We start from the raw sequence: 13,991 nt of genomic DNA, 5'->3' as shown, positions 1-13,991 counted from the left end.
CACTCTCTCTGTGAAGAACTTCCTCCTAACATCCAGCCTAGACCTCCCCCTGCACAACTTGAGACTGTGTCCCCTTGTTCTGTTCTTGTCACTTCTGACTTCCCTTTCCCTATATGTGAAATGCATTTTCAGGTATGGTTCTGCAGCAGTGCACCACTTTAGCACCGGGACTTGGATACTCTTCCAAATGTCAGAGAGATTTTCTTCTCCATTAAGTCCTGTAGGTTACAGGTAATGCCTAATTATCATTACCAGCATTCCCAATTACTGTGCTTTGCTGAAGGAAGGTGGAGAGGTTGAATAGTGCACCTTCTGCTTTCTTTCATAATGAAATAAAGAGTCATTTGCTGTTGCCTCAAGGTACAGCTGCAAAGTGTGTGGTCCTTTGAACACTGGATAATTGGGACCTAATGACCTTTATCTAAGACTTATTTACATTAATCTTTAAGTCTCACTTTTCCTGTCATTAGAAGAAAAGCAGTTTCCTTTACATCTCAGGGGGCTGTCTAGTTTTCCATAGCTCTTTTCCTGACTAGTCTGCAGTACTGCAAAGGGCAGGTGTCCAACATGGGCTCTTGGCTACCAGGACCTCAGCTGTTCCATGCTGATAGTGATGTAACTCAGGACACTAGAGAAAAGAGAAAGAAACATTCCCACAGATCACATTCACATATGGTGGTGATAAATCCAAGGTCCTTTATACAGTACAGGACATTAGAGCTTAGGGACTTTAGCACAGGATACAGAACTTGAAAGAAAGTCACAGTTCCAGCAACCTGCACTCCCCTTCAGAGACAGCTAAGCACAGAATAGCAGCACTCTCCATCATTCATACATTATTGTGAAGTGCCTCCTCTACTTTTTGTCATTCAACACCAACAAAGAGGAAAGATAAGGAACAAGCAGGCCTCCTTTAAGTCAAGCTTGCTGCATTAATGTAGTCTTAAGAAATACATTATAGCTAGAGACCTGTTCAAACTGAGCTTGCTTAAGTATGTCTTTCATAGGTTTGTTACAGATCCAGAACTAGAGAGGGAACCTATCCCACAGAGATGATGCCAGTGGCTTGACTTATAAGCCTCCTGTCACAGCCTACATTTTCATTGGTTCTCTTAGCCACTACCCAATCTCACAGATCATCACATGTCTGGATAGAATATTTTTGCAGAGCTTTACAAAGAGCACTCCCAAGTCTACATCAGACCTGGATATAATTGCAGTCACCGATACTCACTAGGTAGCTGTGTTCAAAATGGGTAGACACTGATGTGAATAAGGACTGAGATGAGGAACAAAACAGAAGAAACATTGCCTTCCTAAAAACATGTGCAGCCTTCTCTGGACTAATGGACACAGTGTTTGTCACTTCAGCTCATAATGGACATGTCCACATTTGAAAGGGGTATCAAGAAGGGCAACAAAGAGGCTAAAAAAACAACTGAAAGCACTGCAGATGACTGGGATGGCCACTAGACAGAAGATAGATACTCTCTATTAGCCACTCTGCTTTCTCAAAGGGAAGAGAAAATAAATAAGGGAGCTTTATACATTAGAAAAGAAAACCAAAGCAGCATTAATGGAGATAATAACAATAACATTAAGTATGTATAAACATACAGAAATTCATTATTGAACCAAACTGCTCTGATGGTAATTATGTCACCATCACCACTGATGCTGTGGAAAAGCACTGGGGAAGTCCCAGACTGGACTCAGTAGTAGCTTGGAACCAGATTCAGGAGCTGGACTTTGGAACTGGATTCAGGAACACAGAGATGGGGGTCAAAGGGAGAATGGCTTCAGACACTGGCCATTGAAGAAGAGGTTTTAACCCTTATGATCCCTCAACTTTCTAATGAGTATGATGTATATGGAATGCAATATCTTGTTGGTCACTTTAGAGTGGTCACCTGCCCTGTCCATTCCTTCCCATATGTGTGACCTCTTACTTTGCAGCACCCCAATATGGCACAGAAGCTTTAACAGTGACCTTATTTTTCTAGGAGCCAAGTATAGGCAAGAGCCTTTCTGTACAACAATACATTGGTACTAGCCCTAATCATCAAGCTAAGCTTTATCACTTATGGAAGCAGACACTGTCTGTGAAAATGTGCTGTTAACTTCAGAAAGTGCAGTTGCTACTAAAGACTGAGCTGAGAAGTCAAATCACTGAACAGAACTGGTTCTGTTCTAGCTCAAAGCAGGACGATGTGTTTTCTTCAGCAAAGAGATGAAGGGCTATTGTACTACGCCCTCTGTACTTATATGCATACTATATGATGCTCTAGAAAATAACCAGTGGCATAAAGTGGGGTTACCTCTTGCACTTTCTGTGACACAGCACAAGAACAGATGTTATTTAAGTCCATGGTGGCAAATTCACTGCTGAACAATCCTGCCACTGTACAGTTAGTTGGAGTTGGGAAAGATACTGACAGTCAATTGGATATTGTGCATTTACCAGCAACAGAACAAGGGGACACAGTGTCAAGTTGTGCCAGGGGAGGTCTAGGCTGGATGTTAGGAGGAAGTTCTTCCCAGAGAGAGTGATTGGCATTGGAATGGGCTGCCCAGGGAGGTGGTGGAGTCACTGTCCCTGGAGGTGTTGAAGCAAAGCCTGGCTGAGGCACTTAGTGCCATGGTCTAGTTGACTGGCTAGGGCTGGGTGCTAGGTTGGACTGGATGATCTTGGAGGTCTCTTCCAACCTGGATGATTCTATGATTATATATATAAATATATGCCAGATAATGCCACAGTTATAATTAGTATCAAAGGGGGTAATACATCATCCTTCAGCTATTAAACCAAATCCTAGGCAGCAGAGGACGGCGATGAGTCCTAGTAGTAGAGAGCTGCCCATAACAGTATTTGGTGCTAGCCACTGCAAGAAGTACAATACAGGAATGTGAGGTCTGACCTGGCTTGGCAGTTTCTGTGTTCCTCTACTGGTTATGTGCATGGACCCTTAGGATTACAACTTCACCCTGCCATAGCCCGTGGAGTTTCCACAGAGATTAGAAGTGCTGGCTGCACTGCAGCTGATAATCCAATATTAATGCTCCCATTATATAGCTCTGGAGGAATGTCTAACTAATCTGATCATGCTGACCTGGTGAACTTTCCCAATCCCTTTCCTTAACACATGGCAATCATTTGTACTACAGAGTCAGTACTGCTACCTTTAAAGTATTGCTTCATGGCTCTGCAAATCCCAGATGACACTCTGCAAGCTTATAGCTGTCTGAAAAGTTCAGCCTATGTGATTCTAGTGTGAAGAGATGACACTGGTGGTGATGCAGAGCGCTGCTGGCAGCTGCAGCAAAGAGCTGTCACCTACATTTCATTGTCTCTCTGTCTATTCTGATCATTGGTCTGCTATCTGAGCTGTTCTCAGCAGAAAATTTGAATGTTTATTGGCACAAAGACTTCCTCCCAGGAGGCAATTTCAGAGCATTTTCTGAAGATGCTCTGGGTGTAGCTGAGTAGACAGGGACTCTGAGCAAAATCTAGGTTGAGTTTAGCCATCTCGACTGTAGAAACCTGTGTCAGTGTGAGTGACCACAACACAGAAGCATCCCATGAGATTAGGATGTGCTGTCTTAATACCACTTGTAAGAGCTTATTGCGATAGAAATGTGTTAGAGTGTCATGCTCTAAGCAAACCTTGGTATACCACCTAGAAAGTGCAGTACTGTGTAGGTTCAAGAGCATTAACTTTGGTCAGCTGGAAGAATACTACAAAGATGTGAAAGAGAGTAATGCTGGTCAACCAGCTCATAAACAGGAACTCCTGCTACAAAGATGGTCAGAGGGCTGGAGCACCTCTCCTGTGAAGACAGGCTGAGAGAGTTGGGGTTGTTCAGCCTGGAGAAGAGAAGGCTCTGTGGGAGACCTTATAGCAGACTTCCAGTACTTGAAGGGGGCTTACAGGAAGGCTGGGGAGGGACCGTTTAGAAGGGCTTGCAGTGATAGGATGAAGAGCGATGGTTTTAACCCAGAGCAGGTTTAGGCTGAGCATAAGAAGTTCTTTTCAATGAGGGTGAAGAAATAATGGAACAGGTTGCCCAGAGAGGTGGTGGAGGCCCCATCCCTGGAGATATTCAAGGTCAAATTTGATGGGGTCCTGGGCAGCCTGATGTAGCTGGCAATGTCCCTGCTTACTACACGAGGGCTGAACAAGATGACTTTCAAGGGTTTCTTCCAAGCCAATGCATTCTATGATTCTATGACTCTGTGTAGTGTGCCACAATCAATAAGGAGGTGCTCAGCTGATATTGCAACACTTGTGGTTGCCAACACCAGGAAGATTGCTCTAACCTTTCCTATAATTTCCATTCTTCACAAAAGAAACCATTTAACCACTTTTGCAGTCTTACTGAGGTCCCAGAAGAACTAGTATAGAATCACAGAATCAACCAGGTTGGAAGAGACCTCCAAGATCATCCAGTCCAACCTAGCACCCAACCTTAGCCAGTCAACTAGACCATGGCACTAAGTGCCTCAGCCAGGCTTTGCTTCAACACCTCCAGGGACAGTGACTCCACCACCTCCCTGGGCAGCCCATTCCAATGCCAATCACTCTCTCTGGGAAGAACTTCCTCCTAACATCCAGCCTAGACCTCCCCTGGCACAACTTGAGACTGTGTCCCCTTGTTCTCTTGCTGGTTGCCTGGCAGAAGAGACCAACCCCCACCCGGAAACAGCCTCCCTTCAGGTAGTTGTAGACAGCAATGAGGTCACCCCTGAGCCTCCTCATTCTCCAGCCTAAACACCCCACTGTGCCTCCACTGTGCAAAATAGTGGCTAACCTGCTCTCCCAAAGAGGCCTTTTCCAGCGTTAGCCCTCACCTTATCATCAGTAGGCATGCTTAGTGACACCTAAGACTTCATTAAAAACCATCAGGTCCAGCTTCACCATTACTCTACAAGTGCAGTTCCCACCCATGCAGGTAAGCTGCATCTCGTTAGAACACAGCAGAGATGAGAATCACATGGGAACAGAGACAGCATTTCACTGCCACAGAGGAGGAAATTATGGATCTGTAGTGCGTAGTGTGTAGGTTTCCTCTTCTCTGGGAAACTGTGACATTCCACTCTCCTCATGCCATCCCTCACATGGTTATTTGCACCAATGCAAAGCAGGCTGTGAAATGCAAATAAAGTAGCTTATACCCATTTAGAAACAACGCAATGGAAAGATGAAGAATTTCAGAACAGCTGAGGACTAAGCACATACTTTGACACCTTTCAGCATGCTGAAGGTAACCTAAGTTTCATTTATATTCTTACTTTGTTTCTGACGTAGTACTACAGACAAGAAAATGCTGGCATGCTTCCTTAGCGTTGTTCACTCTGGGGCAGTGATCAGGAGACTACTGTGTTTGCATTGCTTTCCTTGGCTGCCAGGTGTAGAAGCAGAGATAAGCTCCTGTGAAACAGGAATGGCAGCAAAGGTGTTGTGCCTCATGCCAGCTACCCATGGGCTGAGACTAAACACTCCAGTTATAAGCTGTGATTCTCTGCATGGTGCAAGCTGTACTTTCTAGTTGGTACATGACAAGAGATAGGCTCCCTTTCCAAATCTTTATATAGCCAGTGCTCCCCAGGTGCAGCAAGTATTGTCCTTCCATCAATGCACCAAATGAACTGAAAACAAAGAACTGATTCAACTCCAAACCATAAAAAAGAATCCATAGGGACCTGCTCCCTCTAAGGAAGTGAAGAGAAGATGGTGCCTCTCAGTGCTCCTACCTTGCAGGATAGAGGGCCCTGGGAGAGCTGATGGCTCGCTTACATGCAAAGCAATTGTCATCTGGCTGATTTTCCATTTCAGCTGTGAAAATGGCTCCATTGTAATGCTATTTCATAAAGCAGGAGAAAGTATTCTTCATTTCCCAACAAAAGAAGATCCATTTGTTTCCTTAGGCACAATTTACTCTTTCACATTTCTGGGCTTTGTTGTATTCTTACCTGACAATCTGAGAGTGCTTTTGATGTGGAGGTAAGACTCAAAAACATAGGAAAGTACAAAGAGAATCTAACACTGTGTGATATTCACCTCCTCTTCTCACCATAAGGCACACAGTAGCCAATCTTCTTCTATATTCTGCTGTGCTGGATTCTGATCTCACTTCAAAGCCCCACTAATATAAACTCTTCCCAGCAACTCTGATGGAAACTCTCTGGATTTACGCCAATGCAATCTAGATTAGAATAAGTCTCACCTCCTCATCCATATGTAATGCATAAATCCTCTCCTACCAGTTCTGAATTCTGTCCTGTTGAGTAGGTTGGCATCTGAGGAAGCCTCTCTAAGCATACCAATACCAAAGAGACAAAAGTTGGATCATAACAAAAAAGTCTACAAATAAAAGCCTTGGCAATGATGCTCAGTGAAGAGAACACTTTCTTGGCATGCAAGTCACCAACAAAAGACATGAAGAGAACTGAGACTGTCTAACTTACATCAATCCCCACTGCTGCTGAACAAAGCCCACTGACTCATTTCATGCCTTACCCAGATTGGAATCCATCTCCTTTTTCCATCTAGTTTTTGATATGTTGAGGATTGCTTAGAAACTGCCTTACTGTGGAGCTGGGAACACCAGGAGTTCCAGAGCAGCAAATACTGGATACAGGACAGCTGTTGGAAGACCTTTTCAAGCCATTGCCAGCAGACAGATAGAGTATGTGAAACTGAGTAACAAGGAGAGAGGAGGGCTGTCAGGGCAATTGGCAGCTAGTAGTGGGTAGTGGAACACTCAAATAAGTTGCCCAGGGAGCTAGTTGAGGTCCAATCCCGTCAGATATTCCAAGTCAGTCTCAATGGGGCTCTGGGCAATCTGATCTAATGAAGGATGTAGCTGCTCACTGCAGTGCAGTTGGACTAGATGACCTTTGGAGGCCCCTTCCAATTGAAACCGTTTTGGAGGTCTCTTCCAACCTGGTTGATTCTATGATTCTCTGATTCTGTGATTCTATGATTAAGAACTGTACAATTCTCTCTACCTGTTTAGTTTTGCCTTTCCCCTCTTCTTGTCTTTTTTGGCCTGCCCTTAGATGAAGGCAAAACCATCTGCTGGATATAAATGAAATGTGCTCATCTTGTGTATGTCTTTGTACCAGGAAAGATATCCACAGATAACAAAATACAGCCACTGTGGTAAGGCAAACAAACATGACTGCACAGGAGTAACACGGTCGGCACGCCTCAGAGTAGTAGCAGCCAAGCATGCCATGGCAACCAGCCAAGCAATGACATTGGCTAGAAACCAATTTGATTTACTTTTGGCAGCCTGACAGACACTGCATATCACTGTGCCAGTCTTCGATCATGGAAATGATAAGAGATGACCTTTGAAAGCCAAAGGGATGACTTCTGGGAGAAGGGGACCAGTGAAGCTGAAAGAGGATCTGTCTCCAGGCTGGAGAAGCAGTGGAGTGGCAGATGTTTGGTAGCCCCTCGTCTTTCATGAATGACTACCACATCCGTGCCAGCAACCACCATTACTGCGTTTGCTGGGAGAAAGGTCAAAATATGGTCAATGTCTTTCAGTCAGAAAGAGTAAGTACCAAGAAGGAAATAGAGAGGTTTAAAGAGATGAGAGGATAGTAATAAGATGAAGAAAAAACAGGCTTTCTATCAGGAAACCTTTCCTGTCTGTAGGAACTACTATACTGTGATGATGCTCTTTAGTGGAATATTTCTTAAGGAGAAAGCAACTTCATACTATTCTGGACACTGTGCTGCAGAAGGTATTACAGAATACAACCCAGCATCCTCAGAGAGATGGAAAAAATGCCTATTTAGTTTGTTTGTTTGTTGCATTTCTTTCTTGGATGGCTCTGGGGGCACTTACCCAGCTATTTGAGTTTGTGACTGGAAGGCTGGTATCTGGAACAAGAATGAAAATCTATATTCATTAGCATTTTAAAGAGACTATCAGTCTGGCTGCAGACACACACCTCCTCTGTTTGCTTTCTGCAAACATTGGGAAGCTTGAGTATTGCTGCATGCATGTGAAATAAGCGTAAAAAAGATGCAGATACTGATCTTTAGCACTCAATCACTTAAAACTCATTTTAAAACAAGGTTGAATTGTAGATTTTCCAACTTTCTTAGCTAGATATTTAGATAAGCAGCAGTATTATTAATTAATGCATTTAAATGGCCACTCCAAATGATGTGGCCATGAATGGTTGGCCACTTCAAATGATGTTTGAAAGCGTGGGGAAGATATCTGCAAATAATGTAGGATACTGCATAGAAATAAACAATTCTCTGGTGAACAGTGACTCAAAACAGGTAAAATTAACCAAATTAAATAGCCTGCTACTATGAATTTCCTACCTCTATCCATTAGAGCAGATTCATCTGAATAAAAATAGAATGTTAATTCAAAGCAGAATCACTATTCCTGTTAAGGAATAAAGCATCCCAAGTCTTAAATAAGAGTCAATTAGCACTCATTATTCTGTGTATTCACTGATTCACTCTGTCCTATTTTTCCCATTGATGTTTGTACCTTTGCCCAAATATAAGAACCATGCAAGTACACCATGCAACCTACCAAACTGCATTGCTCAAAGCACGTGGCATTTATTCTGCCACTCAGCTCATCACACAAAGCAAGAACAAATGGCTGGAGACCTGGACAACAAAAATCTTACTAGGACAAGGCAGTTTCAAGGCTTACCTGGAGAAATGTTTAAATGAAAGGAGGTAAAACTAGCAATCTTTCACTGCTGTGTACACTCTGCTCAGACTCAGGCTCTCAAAGGCCACTCCCTTTGTCCATACCTTAAAGCATAAGTGTTCTACATAAGCTTCTCTCCTGGTACTTATCTGTCATTTTTTGATATTTGTTCTTTCCTATTTGTTCACTTCACTGAACAGGAACAGAGTTGCCTGAAGCCCTGAGTTACCTATGAAGCTTGGAAGTCTAGAGAGCAGGAACTGTAATCTGTGGAAAAGAAGTAGTGGACCACGTGAAATGATGGAGCAGTACCAGTTAAGTGCGAGAGGGATGCTGAGGCTCTGTAACATTTACATCAGGCTGTTTATGAATATCAAGGTGATGTGCTACATATTTGCTCCAACAAGCCAATGAATGAAGAATGCCCTGTACAACTGGAGGCTGTTGTGCTCAGCACTGCCTCTTGATAAGAGTTTCACATGGTGCCTAACTCTGAGATCACATTTTTGTTTGTTTGTTTATGTTCTCTTTCTTCAAAAAAAAGTAAGGAAGGTAAAGATTCAGAGAAAAAGTATCCTCAGGTCTTTGATGCGTTTTCTACCCAGCTCAGTAGCACAAATCAAATCCAGCTCTTCTTTATGGTTTGTAAACACTGCATCTCTGTCAAAAATGCTCACTTTTGCCTCTCAACATTTTTCATTTCTTCTCAGGGAAACTAACAGAGTTGCAAACATACAAGAGCAAATAATTGAAAACACCTCCTAGAGCATCTGTCTGCATTCAACTCACTTTTCTGTCTTCACTCAGTGAGCTGTCAGGGGCTTTAAGCTTCCCTTTCCCTGCTTGATCCTCTTACCATGTGAGTCTGACCCAGCTGATATGTCTAAAAGCTTCATGCAAGTGTGGTTGTCATGGGTTAGTTCAAGTAAGAGGCTAGAAGTATTGGTATGGAAAAACCTACAGGTAATGCTGGTGACATGATGTTCCTGGCTCAGGTGTGGTTGTGCCAGGAATCCTATCCATTCACAAGCAGATGGAAAAAAAGACCATTTTGGCTCCCTCTTGACCATCCCACCAGCAAGGGTAAATGACCTCCTGCAGTATGAGAGTGTGAGATGTTTCACCTCGGGTTGGCAGCCTCCAGTGAGGTAGCATCAATTCAGGCTGTTTTGTTTCCTGTGCTAGTGTGCCTGACAAGGTTCATCTCTCCCTTTAGCACATGCAGAGCTTGGGGAGCTCTGAGAGACTCCTCCAGGCCTCTCAGCCTGCTGATGCTCCTCTGTCATCACGTCCAAAAGCTGCCAGGAATGAGGGGCAAGGGTGTTAAGCAAGAACGTGCGACTCCTCTCGCCCTTCCAACCCAGCCCGGGGATTCTCTCGTTAACCCCCAGCCTAACCACCACACCAGCTCTTGCTGGCCAGCCTCAGGTGCATCCCCAAGGAGCACTCCTGGCGGCCCGTTCCCTAGCGAGGCACGCACTCACCTGTCTTCTCTTCGGTTTGGCTGCTCTCCACTGTCTCCATTTGGGGTTGCGCTGTTGCCTTGGCAGTAGCATCCTCTGCGGCAGGGGTGGCGGTGGCAGTGGTGTCAGCAGCAGGCACGTCGGCTTGTTTAGGCTCCTCTTTGTCTTGGGCTTCATCAGCCTTCAAGGACAGCGAGTTGTCAGCGGAAGCTTTAGTGGCACTTTCCGTTTCGGCGGCAGCAGAGGGCTTTTCCTCCGAGGACGCAGCAGGAGTGGCAGCCTGTGGGGCTGGCTGCTCCGAGCCCGCCTCGGCAGCTCCATCCCCTTTTTTCTCCTCCGCTGGCGCGCTGCTGTCTTTGCTGCCCTCCTCCAGCTGGGCACTGTCAGCGGCAGCCGCTTCTGTGGCAGCGGGAGCCTCGCTCTCTTTGTTCTCAGCTGCTCCGCCAGCAGGGCCTTCCTCCTTCTTGTCGGTGGCCTCCGTCTCAGATGCTGGGGCATCTCCCTTCTTCTCTCCCTTGAGCTTTTTCCTTGTTATGTGTCCACGGAAGCTGGCCTGGATTTTGGTGGCTGCCTTATGAGCTTTATCTTCTGGTTTGATGCCATCTTGCTCAATCTTTTGGTCCCCATCCTCATTTTTTTCAACCTTTGAAGAAGGACAAGGGAGGAGGGCAGAAAAGAAAAGAGGGAGATAAGATTTCTGCAGAAGCAGCTCAGACTCTGGTTTTATTTCAGGTGTCCCACATTCCCCACCTGCTAACCAGTGACAAGTCTCAAAGCACCCTTGCCGTTCAGTATGGGTTTAAAGCCAGGTGGCTCTAATTTCATCCTCGGGCTGCACAGACACAGAGGGGTTGTAAAATGAATTTAAAGCACCTCATCATCTTCATCAGCAATGCTGAGAGCACCGTGGCTGTGTGGAAAGGCTTGCACCAGCCAGGTTTTCTCTATTGCCATGATTTATTTTTCCCATCCATTTTGAAGTGCACCAATTTTTTTCCCCTACTCATTTTCAGAGCACTCTCATGAGAAGGATTTTTTTTTCCCTCCAGTCCTTCTAAATTCACCTTTACCTTCAAGTCTTTGTTTCTTTTTAATGACACCTTGTTTCACAGGTGCATGACTCCAATGACACCAAGTGTTTTGTCTTCTATAGCATTTTGGCTCAGAATTGCCAACAGAGAATAGGTTTGCTGCCCTCCCCATTGCAGATGCATGCTGTCAGACACACTCAGATATTCACAGGACGTGCTGCTCACAAACGCCCTGTCTGCAAGCACTCCAAGCTCCTTACCTCTGTTTTACACTCATGGTTTCAATGAAGGAATATTAGGCAGCTAAGCCTCATTTAGAGTACTGCACCCCATTCTGGGATCCTGGGTTCAAGAGAGATAGGGAACTACTGAAGAGAGTCCAGCAGAGGGGAAGCTGAGGTTGTTTAGCCTGGAGAAGAGGAGGCTCAGGGGTGACCTCATTGCTGTCTACAGCTACCTGAAGGGAGGCTGCAGCCAGGTGGGCGTTGGTCTCTTCTCCCAGGCAACCAGCAACAGAACAAGGGGACACAGTCTCAAGTAGTGCTGGGGGAGGTCTAGGCTGGATGTTAGGGGGAAGTTGTTGCCAGAGAGAGTGATTGGCATTGGAATGGGCTGCCCAGGGAGGTGGAATCGTCATCCCTGGAGGTGTTGAAGCAAAGCCTGGCTGAGGCACTTAGTGCCATGGTCTAGTTGACTGGCTAGGGCTGGGTGCTAGGTTGAACTGGATGACCTTGGAAGTCTCTCCCAACCTGGTTGATGCTATGATTCTATGAGCATGATTAAGTTAATAGTGTATTTGACTTACGAGAAAAGGTTGAGAGACTTGGGGCTATTTAGTCTACAAAAGACAAGGCTGAGAAGGGATTTGATCAGTGTTTACCTGACCAGTGTTTACCTGCATATATTTAGGGCAAGTGTCAAGAAGATGGGGCCAGTCTCTTTTCACTGATACCCAGTGACAGGTCAAGGGCAATGGATACATGTTGAGGTAGAACTTTACTCTAAGGGTGGCAGACCACTGGAATAGGCTGCCCAGAGAGGTTGTGGAGTCTCTTTCTCTGAAGACTTTCAAAACCTGTCTGGACATGCTCCTGTGTGACCTGCCCTAGGTGAACCTGCTTTGGCAGGGACGTTGGACTCAATGCTTTCCAGAGGTCCCTTCCAACACCTGGCATTCTGTGATTCTGCAGTGAGCATTTCCAATTCCAGCAGATTATTTTTCTGACTACTGAGGGAAATTCAGCCTTGCAACAAAAAGCAGCATTCCTCGTGGTTTTTAGATTTAAGCCACGCATTAGAGTCTTAAATGAGACCAAAATAGAGTCTGTGCCTCACATTGGTCTGCTGAAGATAGATAATGCTCAGCTTATAAACATCCACTGAATCTGCAGGACATACCATGCTTCACACCAGTAATTTAGCAGCCCTTAGGCAAGTAACAGCTCAGTTGCATATTGATGAAAGGACACTATTCTATTAATATTACCATTGGGAAGCTTTCAAAGGAGCTACTCAGAAGCAGGGCCAGTGGCCTCTCTGCTGTCTGCACCTGGTCTCCAACACTGGCTCAGGTCACAAAATAAAGAGAATGAGCTGACTGAGAATAATAATAAGTATTTAATCCTGGGTCAGAAGAGGAAAATATTCTTTAGGCTATTGCAACTGAGAGGTACCACCTAGGGGATGAAGGCCCAGGACCAGAAGAGCAGAGAGAGGGAACAGCCTACAAATGGATTCTAAAATAATGCAACAGGAATAAGGGAGAAGAAGCCACTGCATTGGACACAGCATGCCTGTGAAAAGGGGAAGACAGGAGTGCTTACACTGGCAGCCATCACTGGCAAAAAGACCAGAAAAGGTCATTGCCACAGTGTGAGCCAGGGTCAGGCACATAAGTGTGAGTGAATTTGGGCCAGTGAACCAAACATTTGGACTCTGGCATGACAGAAATGGTACCCACTATTTCCCCCTGCATACCCTACATCTTGCACAGGATCCCCCACACTGGTACTAGTGCACCCCTGCGATTGCTGTCAAGGTAAAAAGGAGTGAGCTGGAGTATGGTGGCCAAAGAACAAGCAGTCCCAAATCATCAAGGAAAAGAATCACAGAATCATGGAATTGTTTCAGCTGGAAAAGACCTCTAAGATCAAGGTCCAGCCATCAACTATATTGCCATGGCCATTAAACCATGTCCCGAAGTGCCACGTCCATGCGTTTCTTGAACACCTCCAGGGGCAGTGACTCCAACACCCCCCTGGGCAACCTATTCCAGTGCCTGACCACTCCACGTAGCTATGCAGTTGGGATCCTGCAGGGTAGTACGGAGTTCTGTACAGGCTCATCCATCCTTAGTCAAGGTCTGCAGCTTTCCCTTCATGTTGCTGTGGCAACATAACTACTAATACCTGGACTAGCTGGTTTAAGGAGAGCTTGAGTTTGTCTGCATTCCACTGCAGCAACAGCAACACAAGGTAGACTAGGCACTCCTTCATGGCACAGTGTAACACTGGATGCCCTGGCTCCAGCTCTCCCTTCCTGACAGCTGTGGATAGTTCAAACAGTTGCAGGACTGGGAGAATGGAAAGACAATTCAGACAGAACTATGAAACCCAAAAGGTCAGTCCCATATGCCTGATTCCTGCAAGTCCACTCGCAAATACACCAAAATTGCTAAGCCCTGGTCAAAGAGGAAGACCACTGACTGAAGTGAGCTCTCTCTTGACACTGGCCTGGCTACTCTCATATCCCATGTAACTTCAGTGCCAATCAGGACAGCTGTCAGAAAGTCTGACCTGCT

At 45.3% G+C, this 13,991-nt stretch overlaps 1 protein-coding gene across 1 annotated transcript in view; it reads right to left on the bottom strand.

Annotated features, from left to right (window-relative positions):
- GAP43 (growth associated protein 43) overlaps positions 1-13,991 on the bottom strand; it is an 87,049-nt gene that overhangs the window by 25,506 nt on the left and 47,552 nt on the right. Inside the window, exon 2 of the mRNA XM_064143285.1 lies at positions 10,182-10,803. Coding sequence (XP_063999355.1) covers positions 10,182-10,803 — 622 coding nt within the window. The remainder of the gene's footprint in view (positions 1-10,181; positions 10,804-13,991) is intronic.

This window comes from Pogoniulus pusillus, chromosome 5, assembly GCF_015220805.1.
Source record: "Pogoniulus pusillus isolate bPogPus1 chromosome 5, bPogPus1.pri, whole genome shotgun sequence".
Taxonomy (NCBI): Eukaryota; Metazoa; Chordata; class Aves; order Piciformes; family Lybiidae; genus Pogoniulus; species Pogoniulus pusillus.
The sequence above is the reverse complement of the archived record's forward strand: the minus strand, read 5'-3'. Positions and strand labels throughout refer to the sequence as shown.